This window comes from Mesoplodon bidens, assembly GCF_964165515.1.
Source record: "Mesoplodon bidens genome assembly, chromosome: 5".
NCBI classification, from domain to species: Eukaryota; Metazoa; Chordata; class Mammalia; order Artiodactyla; family Ziphiidae; genus Mesoplodon; species Mesoplodon bidens.
In genome coordinates this window covers 124,970,258-124,988,849 of record NC_138161.1, presented here as the reverse complement: position 1 = coordinate 124,988,849, position 18,592 = coordinate 124,970,258, and the positions used below count along the sequence as shown (strand labels likewise).

The following is an 18,592-nucleotide window of genomic DNA, read 5'->3' as shown; positions in this document are numbered from 1 at the left end:
ATACTCTTCTCCATAGTAATTGTACCAATTTACATTCCCACCAACAGTGTAGGAGGGTTCTCTTTTCTCCACACCCTGTCCAGCATTTATTATTTGTATACTTTTTGATGATGGCCGTTCTGACCGGTGTGAGGTGATACCTCGTTGTAGTTTTGATTTGCATTCCTCTAATAATTAGCGATGTTGGGCATCTTTCCATGTGCTTTTTGGCCATCCGTGTGTCTTCTTTAGAGAACTGTCTATTTAGGGCTTCTGCACATTTTTTGATTGTGGTGTGTTTTTTTTGGTTTTTTCTTTTTGATATTGAGCTGCATGAGCTATTTGTGTATTTTGGAGACTAATCCCTTGTCAGCTGCTTCATTTGCAAATATTTTCTCCCATTCTGTGGGTTGTCTTTTAATTTTGATTATGGTTTTCTTTGCTGTGCAAAAGCTTTTAAGTTTAATTAGGTCCCATTTGTTTATTTTCTTTTTATTTTCGTTACTCTAGGAGACAGATCCAAAAAGATATTTCTGCAATTTATATCAGACAATGTTCTGCCTATGTTTTCCTCTATGAGTTTTATAGTATCCGGTCTTACATTTAGGCCTTCAATCCATTTTAACATTACTTTTGTGTATGATGTTAAAGAATGTTGTAATTTCATTCTTTTACATGTAGCTGTCCAGTTGTCCCAGCACAACTTGTTGAAGAGGCTATCTTTCCTCCATTGTATATTCTTGCCTCCATTGTCATAGATTAATTGACCATAGGTGCATGGGTTTATTTCTGGGCTTTCTATCCTGTTGCATTGATCTATATTTCTGTTTTTGTGCCAGTACTATACTGTTTTGATGACTGGAGCTTTGTAGTATAGTCTGAATTTTGGGAGCCTGATTCCTCCAGCTCTGTTTCTCTTTCTCAGTATTGCTTTGGCTATTCGGGGTCTTTGTGTCTCCATACAAATTTTAAGATTTGTTTTGTTCTAGTTCTATGAAAAATGCCATTGATAGTTTGATAGGGATTACATTGAATCTATAGATTGCCTTGGTTAGTATAGTCACTTTGACAATATTGACTTTTCCAATCCAAGAACATAGTATATCTTTCCATCTGTTTGTGTCATCTTCAACTTCTTTCATCAGTATCTTATAGTTTTCTGAGTACAGGTCTTTTGCCTCCTTAGGTAAGTTTATTCCTAGGTATTTTATTCTTTTTGATGTGATGGTAAATGGGATTGTTTGTTTAATTGCTCTTTCTGATCTTTCACTGTTAGTGTATAGAAACAACAGATTTCTGTGTATTAACTTTGTATCGTGCAACTTTACTGAATTAATTGATGAGCTCTAGTAGTTTTCTGGTGGCATCTTTAGGATTTTCTATGTATACTATCTTGTCATCTTCAAACAGTGACAGCTTTACTTCTTCTTTTCCAATTTGGATTCCTTTTATTTCTTTTTTTTCTCTGACTGCTGTGGCTAGGACTTCCAAAACTATGTTAAATAATAGTGGCAAGAGTGGACATCCTTGTCTCGTTCCTGATCTTAGAGTAAATGCTTTCAGCCTTTCACTGTTGAGTATGATGTTAGTTGTAGCTTTGTCATATATGGCCTTTATTATGTTGAGGTAGTTTCCCTCTGTGCCCACTTTCTGGAGAGTTTTTATCATAAATGGGTGTTGAATTTTGTCAAAAGCTTTTTCTGCATCTATTGAGATGATCATATGGATCTTATTCTTCAATTTGTTGATATGGTATATCACACTGATTGGTTTGCAGATATTGAAGAATCCTTGCATTCCTGGGATAAATCACACTTGATCATGGTGTATGCTTCTTTTAATGTATTGTTGGATTTGGTTTGCTAGCATTTTGTTGAGAATTTTTGCATCTATGTTCATCAGAGATGCTGGCCTGTAATTTAATTTTTCTGGTGGTGTCTTTGTCTGGTTTGGGTATCAGGGTGATTGTGGCCTCATAGAATGAGTTTGGCAGTGTTCCTTTGTCTGCAATTTTTTGGAATAGTTTCAGAAGGACAGGTGTTAACTCGTCTCTAAATGTTTGATAGAGTTCGCCTGTGAAGCCATCTGGTACTGGACTTTTGTTTGTTGGAAGATTTTTAATCACAGCTTCAATTTCAGTGCTTGTGATTGGTCTCTTCATATTTTCTATTTCTTCCTGGTTCAGTCTTGGAAGATTGTTCCTGTCTAAGAATTTGTCCATTTCTTCTAGGTTGTTCATTTTATTGGCATAGAGTTGCTTATAGTAGTCTCTTATGATCCTTTGTATTTCTGTGGTATCAGTTGTAACTTCTTTTTCATTTCTAATTTTGTTGATTGAGCCCTTTCCCTTTTTTTCCTTCACCAGTCTGGCTAAAGGTTTATCGATTCTGTTTATCTTTTCAAAGAACCAGCTCTTACTTTCATTGACATTTTATGTTGTTTTCTTCATCTCTATTTCATTAATTTCTTCTCTGAACTTTATGATTTCTTTTCTTCTACTAACTTTGGGTTTTGTTCTTCTTTCTCTAGTTGCTTTAGGTGTAAGGTTCTTCTTTCTCTAGTTGCTTTAGGTGTAAGGTTAGGTTGTTTCTTTGAGATTTTTCTTGTTTCCTGAGGTAAGATTGTATTACTGTAAACTTCTCTCTTAGGACTGCTTTAGCCGAGTCCCATAGGTTTTGTATCGTTGTGTTTCATTTTCATTTGTCTCTAGTTATTTTTCGATTTCCTCTTTGATTTCTTCATTGATCCATTGGTTGTTTAGTAACATATTGTTTAGCTTCCATGTGTATGTGTTTTTTTAGTTTTTTTCTTGTAGTTGATTTGTAATCTCATAGTGTTGTGGTCGGAAGAGATGCTTGATATGATTTCAGTTTTCTTAAATTTGCCGGGGTGTGCTTTGTGACCCAGCGTGTGATCTATCCTGGAGAATGTTCCATGTGCATTTGAGAAGAATGTGTATTCTGCTGCTTTTGAATGGAATGCTCTATAAGTATCAATTAAGTCAGTTGGTCTAGTGTGTCATTTAAGGCCTGTGTTTCCTTATTTTTTGTCTGGATGGTCTGTCCATTGCTGTAAGAGGGGTGTTAAAGTCCCCCACTATTATTGTGTTACTGTTGATTTCTCCTTTTATGGCTGTTAGCATTTGCCTTATGTATTGAGGTGCTCCTCTGTTGGGTGCATATATATTTACTCGATTATTATGCAGTGTCCTTCCTTATCTCTTGCAACAGTCTTTATTTTAAAGTCTATTTTGTCTGATATGAGTATTGCTACTCCAGCTTTCTTTTGATTTCCATTTGCATGGAATATCTTTTTCCATCCCCTAACTTTCAGTCTGTATGTGTTCCTAGATCTGAAGTTGGGTCTCTTGTAGGCAGCATATATATGGGTTTTGGTTTTGTATCCATTCAACCAGTCTGTTTTTTGGTTGGGGCATTTAATGCATTTACATTTAAGGTAATTATCAATATGTATGTTCTTATTTCCATCTTGTCAATTGTTTTAGATTTGTTTTTGTAGGTTTTTTTCCTTCCCTTCCTCTTTTGTTCGCTTCTCTTGTGATTTGATGCCTGTCATTAGTGTTGTTTGGATTGCTTTTTCTTTTTTGTGTATCTATTGTAGATTTTTAGTTTGCTGTTACCATGAGATTTTGATATAGCAGTCTATATACAAACAAGATTGTTTTAAGTCACTGGTCTTTTAATTTCCAATGCATTTCCAATATCCTGCATGTGTACTCTCCTCTTCTCACATTTGCTGGTTTTGATATCATATTTGTGTGTGGATGATTTCCTACGTTTACTCTATGTTTGCCTTTAATGGTGAGCTTTCCCATATGTAATTTTCTTGATTCTAGTTGTGGTCTTTTCTTTTCTGCCTAGAGTAGTTTTTTAAAGATTTTTTGTAAAGCTGTTTTGGTGGTGCTGAATTCTCTTAGCTTTTGCTTGTCTGTAAAGCTTTTGCTTTCTTCATCGAATCTAAATGAGAGGCTTGATGGATAGAGTATTCTTGGTTGTAGGTTTTTCCCTTTCCTCACTTTAAATATATCATGCCATTTCCTTCTGGCCTGCAGAGTTTCTGCTGAAAAAAATCAGCTGATAACTTTATGGGGATTCCCTTGTATGTTATTTGTTGCTTTTTCCTTGTTGCTTGTAATATTTTTTCTTTGTCTTTATGAGTTTATCCTGTATGGAACTCTCTGCACTTCCTGGACTTGAGTGAGTGTTTCCTTTCTCATGTTAGGGAAGTTTTCAGCTATAATCTTTACAAATATTTTCTCAGGCTCTTTCTCTCTCTCTTCTCCTTCTGGGACTCCTATAATGCGAATGTAGCTGTGTTTAATGTTGTCCCAGAGGTCTCCAAGACTGTCTTCATTTCTTTTCATTCTTTTTTCTTTATTCTGTTCCACAGCAGTGATTTCCACCAATTTGTCTTCCATCTAACTTATTCGTTCTTTTGCCTCATTTATTCTGCTATTGATTCCTTTTAGTGTATTTTTCACTTCAATTATTGTATTATTCATCTCTGTTCTTTAAATCTTCTAGCTCTTTGTTAAATATTTCTTGTATCGTCTCAGTCTGTGCCTCCATTCTTTTTCCAAGATCTTGGGTCATCTTTACCATTACTCTGAATTCTTTTTCAGGCAGATTGTGTATTTGCACCTCACTTAGTTGTTCTTCCGGTGTTTTATCTTGTTCCTTCATCTAAAACATATTTCTCTGCCATTTCATTTTGTCTAACTTTCTGTGTTGGTGGTCTCTGTTTCTCAGGCTGCAGGACTGTAATTCTTCTTGGTTGTGGTGTCTGCCACCTGGTGGGTAAGGTTGGTCCAGGGGCTTGTGCAGGCTTCCTGGTGGGAGGGACTGGTGCCTGGCCACTGGTGGGTGGAGCTGGGTCTTGTCCCTCTGATGGGCAGGGCCGTGTCAAGGGGTGTGTTTAGAGGTGTCTGTGTGCTCAGGACGTCTTTAGGCAGCCTGTCTGCTCATGGGTGGGGCTGTATTCCCACCGTGCTGGTTGCTTGGACTGAGGTGTCCCAGCACTGGAGCCTACATGAGCCACAGCTGACCCCCACCTCCCCAGGAGACCCTCCTAGACCCACAGGTAGGTCTGGCCCAGGCTGATATGATGTCACTGCTTTGCCCTGGGTCCCAGTGCATGTGAAGCCTTGTGTGTCCCCTCCAAGAGTAGAGCCTCTGTTTCCCCCAGTCCTGTGGAGCTCTTACTCAAACCCTGCTGGCCTTCAAAGCCAAATGCTCTGGGAGCTCCTCCTCTTGATGTGAGACCCCCAGGCTGGAGAGCCTGACATGGGGCTCAGAAGTCTCACTCCTGTGGGAGAACCTCTGCGAAATAATTATTTTCCAGTTTGTGGGTTGCCTACCTGGTGGGTGTGGGATTCGATTACACAGCAAAAGCGCCCCTCCTACCACCTCACTGTGGCTTCTTCTTTGTCTTTGGATGTAGAATATCTTTTTTGGTAGGTTCCAGTCTTTTTCGTCCATGGTTGTTCGGCAGTTAGTTGTGATTTTGGTGTTTTCCTGAGAGGAGATGATCTCAGGTCCTTCTGCTCCACCATCTTGTCTCCTCTCTGTTCTGTTTATAATTTTAAATTGACACCAATTCTGCTTGTTATATGCAAAGCTCTTCTCTAGTCTCCACATCAAAGTCAAATTTGTTCCATCTTGAAGATGTGAAAGAGTTAAGTCAGAATTACAGAATCGGTCAAATGCAGACTTAAAACGGTAGGAGCCCACCATGAAGAGGACTCAGGTTCAGCCTCCTGGCCGCCCTGGCGTTTTCTTCCCCTGGCTGTGCACCTCTGAGTTAGTCGATTTTTAAACTATTTAAATCTCATAAGACAACTTCTTAGTCTGGATCTATATGCAGACTTTGTAAGAGAAGAAATTTCCTCCTTGTCTCCTTTGGACACAAGATTTAAATGTTCAATTTCTTGTTCGTGAACCATTCTTAAAAGTAACATATATTTACGTACTTTCAACGGGCAATTATGACACATTTAAATTGGCATTCTTAATATCCTTTAGAAATGATGGTGTGGTATATTTTGACATGAAGACAATTATTATGTGGTGAAAAAAGGTAAACTAAGAATTCCAAAGTTAAACAACATATGTTGTGTGTATGTGTGTATTTCCATTTTGCTTATTAAAAACACACATACATAAATATGTTAAATTTTAAAAGGTCTGGAAAGCTGTACACAGATATTTTAGCTATAATTTTCTCTGAGTGGTGAAATTATAGTGGCTTCATATTATTTATACCATTCAGTATTTCCTGAAAACTTTCTGCAACATTTATTACTGTTACAAATAGAATAAAGCGGTTTTTATAAGAAATGTTTATTGAAGTCACAAGTTGATTAAAACTATTGTTAAAACTTATTAAACATAACGTTTATGTTAAGAAAACAGGTTCTAAATTTAAAAGCCATTGAAGCAAAGGGTTGTAAAAAGGTAGAAAGAGGGCTGGTGGGCTTGAGAAGCCTTGTCCTTTACTAAAGAAGTAAATTTGCTGATCCAGATTCCACCGCTTCTATCACTGCTTCTGTTTTGTGTGATTTGACAAAAATACACATTGTACTTGTTTTCTTATAAAGAATCTTAAATATCTCACATTAGAAACCAAATAATTGGAATCCAGGTATGATCAGTGAAGAAAAAAATCTTTTTTGCTCTAAAACAGATTTCACATTTTAAACTCCCATTTGTATTCCAAATAACTTTTAACTCTTAAGCAATTAACTGTTGCCTCATCTACATGGTTACCCAGCTGCTATAATGGCCATGCAATCAGCAAACTTTTATTTTTATGCATTAGTTTTTTTGACACTGTGCCAATGAGTATTTAAAGAAATAAGGCAAAGAAAATAAACTTTATTCTTCAAGATCGTTTGAGTGCCATTAAAAACCACAGTGAAGGAGGTAATTTCCAGAGTGAAAAATGAAAATAAAAATTCTTTGGATGAGTTCTTACCCTCTCAGTAAAGGAAAATCTGTGTGTAAAAATAAATAAATAAATAAACAACTGTAAGGGTCTCCTCTTTATAGGAATTCTTTCAAGTAAAAATGGAGACATCCTGTTTGCTCGTTTGTTTGTTTCTGTATCAATTCTGGTAAAAAGCACACTCCTTCCTGCTGTGGATGCCCTGGGTTTCCCACCTTCAGGTCTGCCCCATCTCTTCTGTCATCTGTTAGTAGAGTAAATGTGTCTGTACCTACTAAAGGCCAGCCCGTCCTCTGTACCTGTGTTCCTCTCCTCTGTTCACCGTGGGATTGCAGGTGGACTGTGCAGTCTTGACCTGTCCCTTTTCTTGGAGATTCTTCTCAGTGGCATTGAAACCTTGCTTTAGGCCAGTTTTCATCTAAGGTTGGACCATTGGCATCAGAATAACCTGGACACACAGATTCCTGGACAAACCCCAGACAGGCTGAGCCAGAAAGAGAGGGGGGAGCTTGGAAACATGCATTCTTCGCCAGCAGATAAACGTTTATGAACCTCTCATGTAATTCCTAGAAACAAGCCATCACACAAGTATCCCTGGATCGTGCATTCCTGTATTTCTCACTTCCTCTTCACAGCAAGTTTCAGGGAGAATCCCCGGTACGCATCCCGGCATCTGTACTCCTCATGTACTTGTATTGCAGGTCTCCTCATTCTAACATGTGCCCCGTCAGTAAAACATTTCTGAGCATGTCCTCTCAATGTGTATTTATTTGTTTATAAATTATATACATATACTAGTATGCTAGTGTACTCGATACATTATAAAACAATGTAAAGAGGAGCTAGAAAATAAGTAACATTTTTAATTTAAAAACGTATTAACACTATATCATTTCAAGAACGTAGACATGTCTTATTTTAAATACTCTTGATCATTTTGTTTGTCAGATCTCAGTAGATTGTGATTTTGGGGGGGGACATTAAAATATGGCTGTTGAAGGGGCTCATACTAAAAAAATAGATGGGTTAGCCCTGCCATTTTCTTCTTGTAACACTCCACATGTGCTTACATTGTAAGTATTAGCCTCAGTGCCTAGAGGTCTTTGAAATCTTTTTTAAGCCAGGTTGAGGGTTAAATTAGTTAAAACCGCATAGTATAATCTGTAAGTCCACTGAACCAGGCACATTTGAACTGCAGAAGTTTGTAGCATCGTGGGAGCAGAAGTAGGAGTGAGCGTGCCACTGTGAAACCCTCCACTTTGTGGGAGTTTCTTCCCTCAGGATGGCTTCTGTAGCCTGGGAGGGAGCCACCATTGATCCAAGTATTAAATATTATAATAACTTAATTGCTTTACTTTTTGGACAAAAAAAATCATATAAATAGAAGTTGTAATATTTTCTGTCCCTATCCCGGTGGACCACTTTGTACAGCTCCTTTGGGGCACCTGGCCCACTTCGGAACACCACTTATACCACTGAGTCTCTTAAAACTTGTTTTCCTTATTAACACTTACAAATCTTATTACTAAGATCATCAGTGATCTCCATGCTGCTAAATTTAATGGACTTTTTTCAGTTCATTTTTATTTGACCATTCGTAGTTTTCAGCTCAGTTGACCAATCTCCTGGTTTTTCTCCTATTATAAGTGGTTCAACCATTGACCCAGTTGCTCATATGTGGATCATTCCCACATATTTTTCTACTTTCCTAACTGCCCCCTGACCCCACGGTTCAGTCACTAGGATTTGTTGATTCTACTTCCTACGTGTGTTTCGTATCCATTCACTATTCTACCACCTCTGTCCCCACCCTGGTTTAAGCCTCCACTCCCTCAGAGTTCGGCAGTGGTCCCCCAGTGAGTCTTCTGAGGCCTGCTTTCTCCCGCCTACAGCTGGTGTCAGACTCAGAGAACACAAATCTGATCATTTTACTCCCTTGCTTAGGTCTCTTTAATAGCTCCCCATTACAGTGGAAAGAGACAGGGAAGATCTAGATGCTTCCCCAGCCCAACTTCTTGCTCAGCTGTCTCGCTCCATCATTTCCCCTGGGTGCTCTGTGCTCCAGACACACTGACTTTCTCTCTGATCCTTCACACGTGTTAAGTGTATCCCCCTGTGCAGACTCCCCGGCTACCTACACATTGCTCCCTGTGACAGGAATGGTCTTCTCCCTTCCCTGGTTACCAGCTGCTTCTCATCCTTCATGTTTTACTGCAAATATCATTTCTCCAGGGAATTCTAGTTGTACAGTTACACTGTCCTTTGTGTTTGCTTTATAACTCTTACCATACATATGAATAAACTGTCTAACCGTTATATCCCCCGTACCTAACGTACCTAACAGGTAATAAAGGCTCCTTAAATATTTGACTAAATTAGCATCATTGTAGCAATATTTGTTTCTGTGTCCACAGACTCCCTACTCTGGGAGGATAATGTCCTTGTCTGGTTTGGTCTCCATTATTTTTCCATCATCTAACACATATGCACACACACATTTACACACAAACATTTGTCGACTTCACGTGAAGATTCTGTCGTTTCTTGTTTAATGCCTTCCCCTTCAGACTGTAAAGTGATGATGTCTGTTTTGTGCACCCATGCCCAGTGCTTGATACAGTGCCTGACATTACAGTAAGTATTTGGTAATGGTCTTTATTTTCTAAATTAATCTGTCTCTGCCTTTTAATAAACAGGTTAATCCATTCCTATTTACTGTAATTCTAATATGTTTGAACTTACTTCTGACACCTTATTTTGTGTTGTCTGTGTCCTTCTTGTTTTTTTTTTCTTTTTCTATTTTTGTTTAGATTGATCAAGTTTTCTTCCATTATTTTCCCTCTAAAAATTAGGAAGTTAAGTATCCTCCTTTTAGTCTTCTAATTATTCTCTTTCAATTTCTAATGCAGGTATTTACTTTATATTTTTCTGCCAACATCTTACAACAAGACAGGAACCTCAGAAAGGATTTACTCTTCTCCCTTCCCTGCCACCTTTCTTAGGAGATTTTGCTTTTCAATTATTATTATTTATTTATAACAATCGGAACTTAAGTTTAACTAGTTTGTTTGGTTTTTATTTAACTCACTCCTGCTCTTTTATCCCAGGTTCTACTCCTTGGTGTTCTGTTTACTAACTTTGGCTATACTATATATGGGGGGGACAATAACTTTTCTAATAATTTTTTAAAATAGGATTTGGGAGTGATATATTTTCTGCATTGTTACATATCAGAAAATGTGTTTATTTTGCCCTTCTATGTAATTGGTTTGCCTGGGTATGCGTCGTATGTTCTCATTTTCCCTCAGTATTTCAGAGGTTTTGCTCCGTTGTTTCCAGTGAGATGTCTGATATCATTGAAGGCTTTAGTATTTTGTTTTTAATCCTTACTGTCATGAAATGTCACTGTTACATACCTGGTACAGTTTTTGTTTTTGTTTTCCCATTCACACTGGCTCTTTCTTCAACTCTCAGAAATTTTCCATTATTTCTTGGAGAAGTTTTTTCTTCCATTTTTTTCTACTCTACTTTCTAGACTTCCTGTTAGCTGGATTTGGGAAGTTTGGGGGTTTATCCTCAGTGTCTGTTTGTTCTTTTGTACTGCAGCCGCAGAAACTGTCTCAATCTTCTCATTGATTGATCACTTAGCTGTGTTTGTTCTGCTGTTTGACCCACCATCTGTGCTTCATTTCAGTGTTTACATTTTTTTTTTTTTTTTCTTTTTGCGGTACACGGGCCTCTCACTGTTGTGGCCTCTCCCGTTGCGGAGCACAGGCTCCGGACGCGCAGGCCCAGCGGCCATGGCCCACGGGCCCAGCCGCTCCGCGGCATATGGGATCCTCCCAGACCGGGGCACGAACCCGTATCCCCTGCATCGGCAGGCGGACTCCCAACCACTGCGCCACCAGGGAGGCCCCAGTGTTTACATTTTTAATTTCCAAGATCCATAGTTTTCTTTCTCTGACTCCAGTGTACTCTTGCATTTCTAAAGATAGACTTTTTTTTAGTCTTTTTCTGTATTTGCTGCCATTGCCACAGGGTTCCTTCTTCTGCTGTTGATTCTAGTGCATCTTCTCAACAGTACGGGTTGTTGTAGATTCACAGGGGTCTGAGAGTCCCTGCTAGCCTACCTGTGAATACCGCATGTGGTTTCAGCCACTGTGGGGAGGGGCAGGACATGCCGCCAGGTGGGCTTTGCCTGAGCAGCGCCTCTTCTGAGCCGGGGCACTCCTCCTTCCTTTTAGAAGTCTAAGCGTCCGCCCTCACTGCTCAGAGACACACTTTTTTGTTGACAGTGGTGACCAAAATGTCTAGCTGTTCCTCCCGTGGAGCCCAGCAGCCTTCCTCACGCTCCCTCCAAGGCCCCTTCCTGCTCTGCGGGTCCTCAGGCTCCTCTCTCCTTGGGATGATTTTGAGAACTTTTTCTTAGTTTTTATAACCACTTTCTCTAGAGGGCATATTGCCATTGTTTCTTCCTTTAGTCCATTTGCATCTGCCTTTCCTCTCAGGAATTTCTCAAAATTCCTGATCCCTTGAGAGTAGTCCTGATCCCTTGAGAGTAGTCCTCGTTAGCTAATGTGGTATAAAGTTTTTAAAAAAATGTCATTTACAGGGATTTGAAGTGGAAACAGCTGTCAGATGCATTGCTTAGAGTGCTGTCTTGTTCCAGGTGTGTGGTCAAGAGTTCAACATATCCCTGCCTAAAGATTTATATCCTCAATAACATACTTTCAGATGAAAATATAGACATGTCTTAGACTGTGATACAGCTATGGCTGTCTCCTAATACTGATTTTGTAAAGGTTTTGGGTATAACTATTATATTTCAATGAATCCATACATTCTTTATCTATGAAATCATAGAACCCGTGTTTTTTTATTATGTTTAACATAGAACCAGTGTTATTATTTTTATAGCATATGGAGAAAAGCTAATTTCATTATTTTCTTTCTGTTAGGTTACTGGTGATTCAATCATTCTAAAAGCTCTTCAGTCCAACATTCAGCATGTACTGGTCTATGAGAACCTTGCTGTCCAGGAGAAAGTGCTGGCTTGCATTCCAGTCCAAGAACTAAAAAGGAGATCACAAGAAAAGTTATCTAGAGCTAGAAAATTGGATAAAGGTAGTGGCTTTACATAACCATTCATTGCTCAATATGCATCATTGCTAAATAAATGGGAACACTGAAATGGTGCCTTTTGCTGTTTGTGTTGTAAATACGTAACCCAGTTCTATTTGGATTTTTAAGAAGTACAACAATAGTATAATTTTTTATTGCATACACCCCATGCACACTGGAATGTGTATTTGTAGTTTAATCATTTATGTGTGATTTTTTTTTTCAGATACAGTAGAACTTTAGTCCATGGAATGTATGATGGCATTATTAGAAGATTTTAATGTGAATCGGAGAAAAACCTTACTCAAAATTAATTCATGTGATTAGACCACTGACTCCCTTTAATAGACAGTTACTGATAAAGCGCGTGGATATAGAAGCCAGCTACCTGGGTATAAATTCAGCTCTGACTCTTACTGTGCATCACTGAGCAAGTAATTTAATCTCCATACCTCAGTTTCTTCATTTGAAAATAGGAATGATAATTTTAAGAGATAACTGAGATAGTACATGTAAATGGCTCAGAACAGGGCCTGCCACATTCATCAAGCAATAATTATTTGTTGTTTTCATTAATGGTCTTAGGATTTTAGTTGTTAAATTTTTCCAACTTCAGCATTTTTACTTTGATTTTTATGTAATTGGTTTTTATCTGTTAAGTCATTTCTTAATACTGTCCTTTCTAGGGGGTTCTGTAGTATTTTTTTGGTGGTTGCCCTAGTTTACAATAAACATTTTTTTTCCAATTAAAAAAAATTTTATCTTATATTGGAGTATAGTTGATTGATAATGTTGTGTCAGTTTCAGGTGTACAGCAAATTGATTTAGTTATACAGATACATATATCTATTCTTTTTCAGATTCTTTTCCCATGCAGCTTATTGTAGAGTATTGAGTAGAGTTCCTTGTGCTATACAGCAGGTCCTTGTTGTTTATCTATTTTATATATAGTGGTGTGTGTATGTTAATCCCAGACTCCCCATTTACCCCTCCCCCTCCTTCAGAAGCATTATGCTGCTTCGTGCGTAGTGCGGATACGTTTCAACAGAAGTCTCAATTCTTCCTTCCCATCCCTTGAGACTCTGCTGTCATTCATTTCACTTACCCAGACACTGTAATCACTCAGTACATTGCTATTGTTATTATTTAAGCCGTTACTTTTTAGACTAAGTAAGAATGAGAAAAATAACAGATTTTATGTTACCTTCATTCTTCCCCTGATGCTCTTCCTGTATGCAGGCCGGAGTTTATGACCATCACTTTTCTTCTTCCCAAAGAACTTCTTTCACTGTTTCTTTCAGGGCAGGTATACTAGAGGTGAAGTCCCTCAGTTTTTCTCTGCCTCGGAAAGTCTTTTATTTCCCCTTCACTGTTGAAGGATAATATCACTGGGATGTAGAATTCTAGGTTGGTGGGGGTTTTTTCTGTCAATGACACTTAAATTTCTATTCACTCTGCTGCCTGCTTGTTTATGAGGAGAAGTCTACCGTAATTTCTATCTTTATTCTTCTTTAGGTTTCTCCCACCTATGCCCCTCACCTCCCCCTCCATCCCCAGCTTCACTCAGGATTTTCTCTATGTTTTTAGTTCTCTTCAGTTTGCATATGATGTGCATATGTGTAGTTTTTTGGTACTTACCCTGGTTGGTGTTTTCTGAGCGTCCCAGATCTGTGGTTTGGTGCCTCATTAATTTTGGAACATTCTCGGCCATCATTACTTCAGATATCTCTTCTGCTCTTTTCTCTCTTTCTTTTCCTTCTGATATTCCAAAATAGGGTATCCTGTTCTACCTTTATTTATCAACTGTTTCCCACCATTGTTAGATGTTCTGGTCCATTTTTTAAATTCTCCCACCATAATTGGATGTTCCAGGTGTTTTGTTCCTTTGTTTGTTTTTATTCTCTTTTTTCCTCTTTGATTTTCAGTTTGGGATGTTTCTGTTGACCTGTCTTCAGGCTCAGTGATTGTTTCCTTGGCTGTGTCCAGTCTACTAATGAGCCCGTGAAAGGCATTCTTTATCTCTGTTAGAGCAGTTTTGGTTTCTAGCATTTTTTTAGAGTTTCCATCCTTCTGCTTACATTGTTCCTACATGTTGTCTACCTTTCTCATTAGCGCCCCAAACATATTAATCATAGTAATTTTAACTTCCCTAATTCCAAATTTTGTGCCATATGTGAGTGGTTCTGATGCTTGCTTTATCTCTTCAGACTTTTTTCTTGCCTTCAGGTTTTTCCTTGCCTTTTAGCATACCTCATGATTTTTTGTTAAATGTTGGATACGATGTATTATGTAATAGGAACTGAGGTGAACAGGCCTTTTGTGAAAGGTGTAAATGTCCATTTTACTAGGAATTGGACACCGTTAACAACATTGTGTTTAATGTTTGCTATAAGTGTCAGGGGCTTTGGGTTCCTCTGGTGTTCTTGGGGTCCCTCTGTTGTCTGTGGGTTTCCCTAAGGACCCCTCCTTAGCTCGAGTCTGCATCCTGCAGATGGTTTAGTTGTAATCATCCCCTATTGTTGTACCGGAGTCCTGTTGGTGTGGTGGTGAGGTGTGGGAGAGGAGCATTCTGTCATCTTAGGGTTAAATCTCAGTGTTTTAGGTGGCCTTATGCTCGGACCTGTGACCCACCCCCCATAGGTGAGACAGGAAGGCCAGAGGGGCCTAGGTCAGGGAAGTGCCCTTTCCCCAAACTTATTTAAGCTACAGGTTTGTTGTGAGACCTTGAAACAGTTCTTCCTCTTCTTGAATTAACAGAGTTTTTTGTTTTTTTTCTATTTATAAAACAAGGATGCTTATCAGTATGTGGTCACGGAGGCTCTGTCCATTTCAAAGTACTGTGGTCCTGTACGTGATGCCTGACATACATGCCTATTTAGCAGGTACTTACTGTCATGTTGTGTGTGTGCTGAGCCCTGCAGAGGAGATGTAGTTAGCAATGTCCCTGCTGACGTTTGCCCTGGCATTTTTTTCCCTCTAATTATAAAAGTAATACCTGTTTTATGTAGAAAATTCAGAAAATAGGGGGAAGATAAGCCATCCATAATTTCATCACATCAGAATGCAGCTTCTAAGATTGTGTATACAGTTGACCCTTGAACAACACAGTTTGAACTGTGCGGGCCCACTTACACGCAGATTTTTTTTCTCTAAATACATACTACAGTAGTACATGGTCCAAGGTTGGTTGAATCTGTGGATGTGGAACCGCAGAGGGCTGACTGTAAAGTTATACGTGGATTTTCCACTGCGTGGGGGGGATCAGCACCCGTAACCCCTGCATTGATCAAGGGTCAACTGTATATCCTTTCACACTTGAAAATATAAGGGCAGTATAATGGCGTTTTAATGTAAGTAGGAAAGAAGGAACACATCTTTTCTGGTAGAGGCATTGGCAACTGCAAAGGCTCCGTGGGTGGGAGTGAGCTTGGCATGTTTAAGGGATGGAAGGAGGGCGCGTGGCGTAGCAGAAGGAGCAAGACAGAAAGCTGAGAGAGGCAAAGGGGGTACATTAGTTTCCTGTGCTGCTGTAGCAGATTACCACAAACTTGGCTCCTTGAAACAGCAGGAAAGTGCTGTCTCACAGCTCCGGAAGCCAGGAGTCCATAATCAGTATCCCTGGGCCGAAATCAAGGTGTGGGCAGGGCTGGAGGGGAGAAGCTCTCCCTGCCCCTGTCCGCTTCTGGGGGCTGCCTGCAGTCTGGCTTGTGGCTGCACCACTGCAGTCCTGAAGACCAGCATCTTCACATCCAGCTCCTCCGCCGCTGCGTCACCTCCCCCTCTGTAAAGTGTCCCACTGCTTCCCTCTTGAAAGGACACGTGTGATTGCATTTAGGGCCTCCATTTAGTACGTAGGATAATCCCCCTGTCTCAGAATCCTTAACTGCATCATATCTGCAGAGACTTTTTTTTTTTTTTTGCCTTCTTTGGTAGGATTCACGGGCTCCAGGGGTTAGAGTGTGGATATCTTTTGGGGAGCCATTTTTCGGCCTACCTCAGGGGCCAGCTGAAAGAACAAGAGTGGCGACTTTGGGTTGTATTCTGAATGAGATGGAAACCCATCGGAGGGTTTCAGTCGACTCAAGCTGCCTTGCATTCTTAAAAAGATCACTCTGCTGTAGGGACTTGTTGGAGAAAGCAGGATGAGAGTGCTGTTTTTCTTAAAGTTCATCTTTAGTCCAGCATTCATGAGTATCTCCTTGTTGAGAAACTTTCATGTTGTACAGGAAAAGCTGAACTCTCCCTGCCAGTCCGTCCTCCACCTCCTCTTCTGCAGGTAACAGCTATTATCACATGATGTGTTCCTTTTCATATCTTTTCCTGTGTATTTATACCCGTAAATAGTTATCTATAAAAATAAATAAAGTTGCATGGGTTTAATAAAGTGTATCATCTCTCATATATTCAGCTCCTTGGTGATTTTCATTTACTGACATCTTGGAAGTCATTTTCCCTCCCCCTAGTGCTCTATAGTGTGCATGCACTGTTATTTATACAGTTGCCCACTGATGGACACCAAGATTTCCCTGTTCTGAAGGCTGCTGCAGTGAAGATCCTTGTAAAGCATGCCTGCCTACATGAAGGAATGTTTCACTGGGTTAGATATAAAAGTATCAAGGGTGTGTGATACTTTTATACTACAGTGGATCCCTGCCAAACAAATTGCCTTCCAATTTATACCAGAAGTGTCTGGGAGTATTTGTTTCAACTTAATGAAATTATTGAACTTCTTTTATGGACTTCACTAATTTTTCTAATGGGTTCTGTTAATATTCTTACTGATTTATAGACATTCTTAATATATTCTGGATACTTTTCTTTGTTAGACTCATTACATTTTTCTCTCAGTATTCTTTAATTTCATTCAGTGTATCTTGAAATTCAAAAGTTACAAATTTTAATATGAGAAAATTATTTTTTCCATTTTTGATTTTACAGTTGTGTTTTGTTTTCTACACCAAAGTCATAAATGTAAACTTCTACTGTTACTTTTATAATATTCCCTCTCTGTGTATAGTGTTTATATATATGTATTAGAATGAATGTAGTAGGGATCTGATATTTGGATAGCTACTCGTCCCAATACCATTTGTTGAACGATCCATCCTCTTAGAACTACTTTAAAGGCTAACTTTATTAAATACCGTGTATCACTTAGAAATCTGTCTTTCAGGACTCTTTGCTTTGTTTCATTCATCTCTTTGTCTATTCTTTATCAGTATCACAATAGTTTAATTATTAGAATTTTGTAATGTGTTTTGATGTGCTGTAGACAAATTTATCTCATTTGTAGTCAAAATTGTGTTGACTATTTTGTGCCTTTCCCCTTTCACATGAATTTTGCAGTTAGCTTGTCAAAGTTTATGAAAAATTATTTTGTAATTTCAGTTGAGATTGCATTAAAGTACAGGTTAATTTGCGGAGAGTTAACAACTTTGAGTTTTCCCTTTCAAGAACATAATGTATTTTGGCCTTTTAATATTCTCTGTAGTTTTTTTTTCTTCTATAGTTTTTTATTTTGAAACGTATCAAACATAAATACAAGAATAGCATATAACAGATCAAACACCTGTGCCCAGCATCAGACTTTATTAGATCTTAACATTATGCCATATATCTCCTTCATATATGTTTTATTATTTTTAATAATAAAATATTAAAGATAGGAATGAGAATCCCCATATATGTCCCCGAGATTGTTTTCTCCTCTCCTTCTTCCCAGAGATACCACTGTCTTGAATATGGTCGAGAGAGAGATCTTTTTATTTGATAAAGTGGATATAATAATATATGTCATGCTTACTTGCTAGGGTTGTTATAGATAGATAGATAGATAGAACACATGGTTGTGCTTTTATGTGTTTTGTGAATTATATTGAATGATGGTGAATTATATTGTACAGTTGAAGCAGTAATAGAAAAGCTAATAGGATGATTTTTAAGGTGTCCAGAATTCTGTGATTTCTGCCTGTAATACTGTGATTGTTTCATATTTACTTGTGAATATATCTGATAACAAATATAATGCAGTCATTTAAAAATGTTTTTCAAGGGCTTCCCTGGTGGCGCAGTGGTTGAGGGTCCACCTGCTGATGCAGGGGACGCGGGTTCGTGCCCCGGTCTGGGAGGATCCCACATGCCGCGGAGCAGCTGGGCCTGTGAGCCGTGGCCGCTGAGCCTGCGCGTCTGGAGCCTGTGCTCCGCAACAGGAGAGGCCACAACAGTGAGAGGCCCACATATCGCAAAAAAAAAAAAAAAAAAAAAATGTTTTTCAAAATCAGACTTACTTTGTTACCTTACAGGTGCTTCAGGATCAACTCCAAACTGTCAGTAGTTCCCTGAGAGGTGGTTGTATTCAGCATGGTGTCAGTCAGAGGATGCAGTAAAGTCCCACTGCTTTGAATGTGCAGTGGATTACGTCATTGTATTTCAGCCTGCTTCACAATACACTGACAATTCTATCCACATCCTATTTGTGAAGACCTTTTAGGTCATCTTCTGTTTTCATATATTTCAGCTTCATATTTGA

At 38.8% G+C, this 18,592-nt stretch overlaps 1 protein-coding gene across 2 annotated transcripts in view; it reads left to right on the top strand.

Moving 5' to 3' along the window:
* NGLY1 (N-glycanase 1) overlaps positions 1 to 18,592 on the top strand; it is a 58,139-nt gene that overhangs the window by 18,313 nt on the left and 21,234 nt on the right. For both annotated transcript variants that reach the window (XM_081234794.1, XM_081234793.1), the window contains exon 4: positions 11,901 to 12,066. In XM_081234794.1, the coding sequence (XP_081090920.1) occupies positions 11,901 to 12,066 (166 nt within the window). The remainder of the gene's footprint in view (positions 1 to 11,900; positions 12,067 to 18,592) is intronic.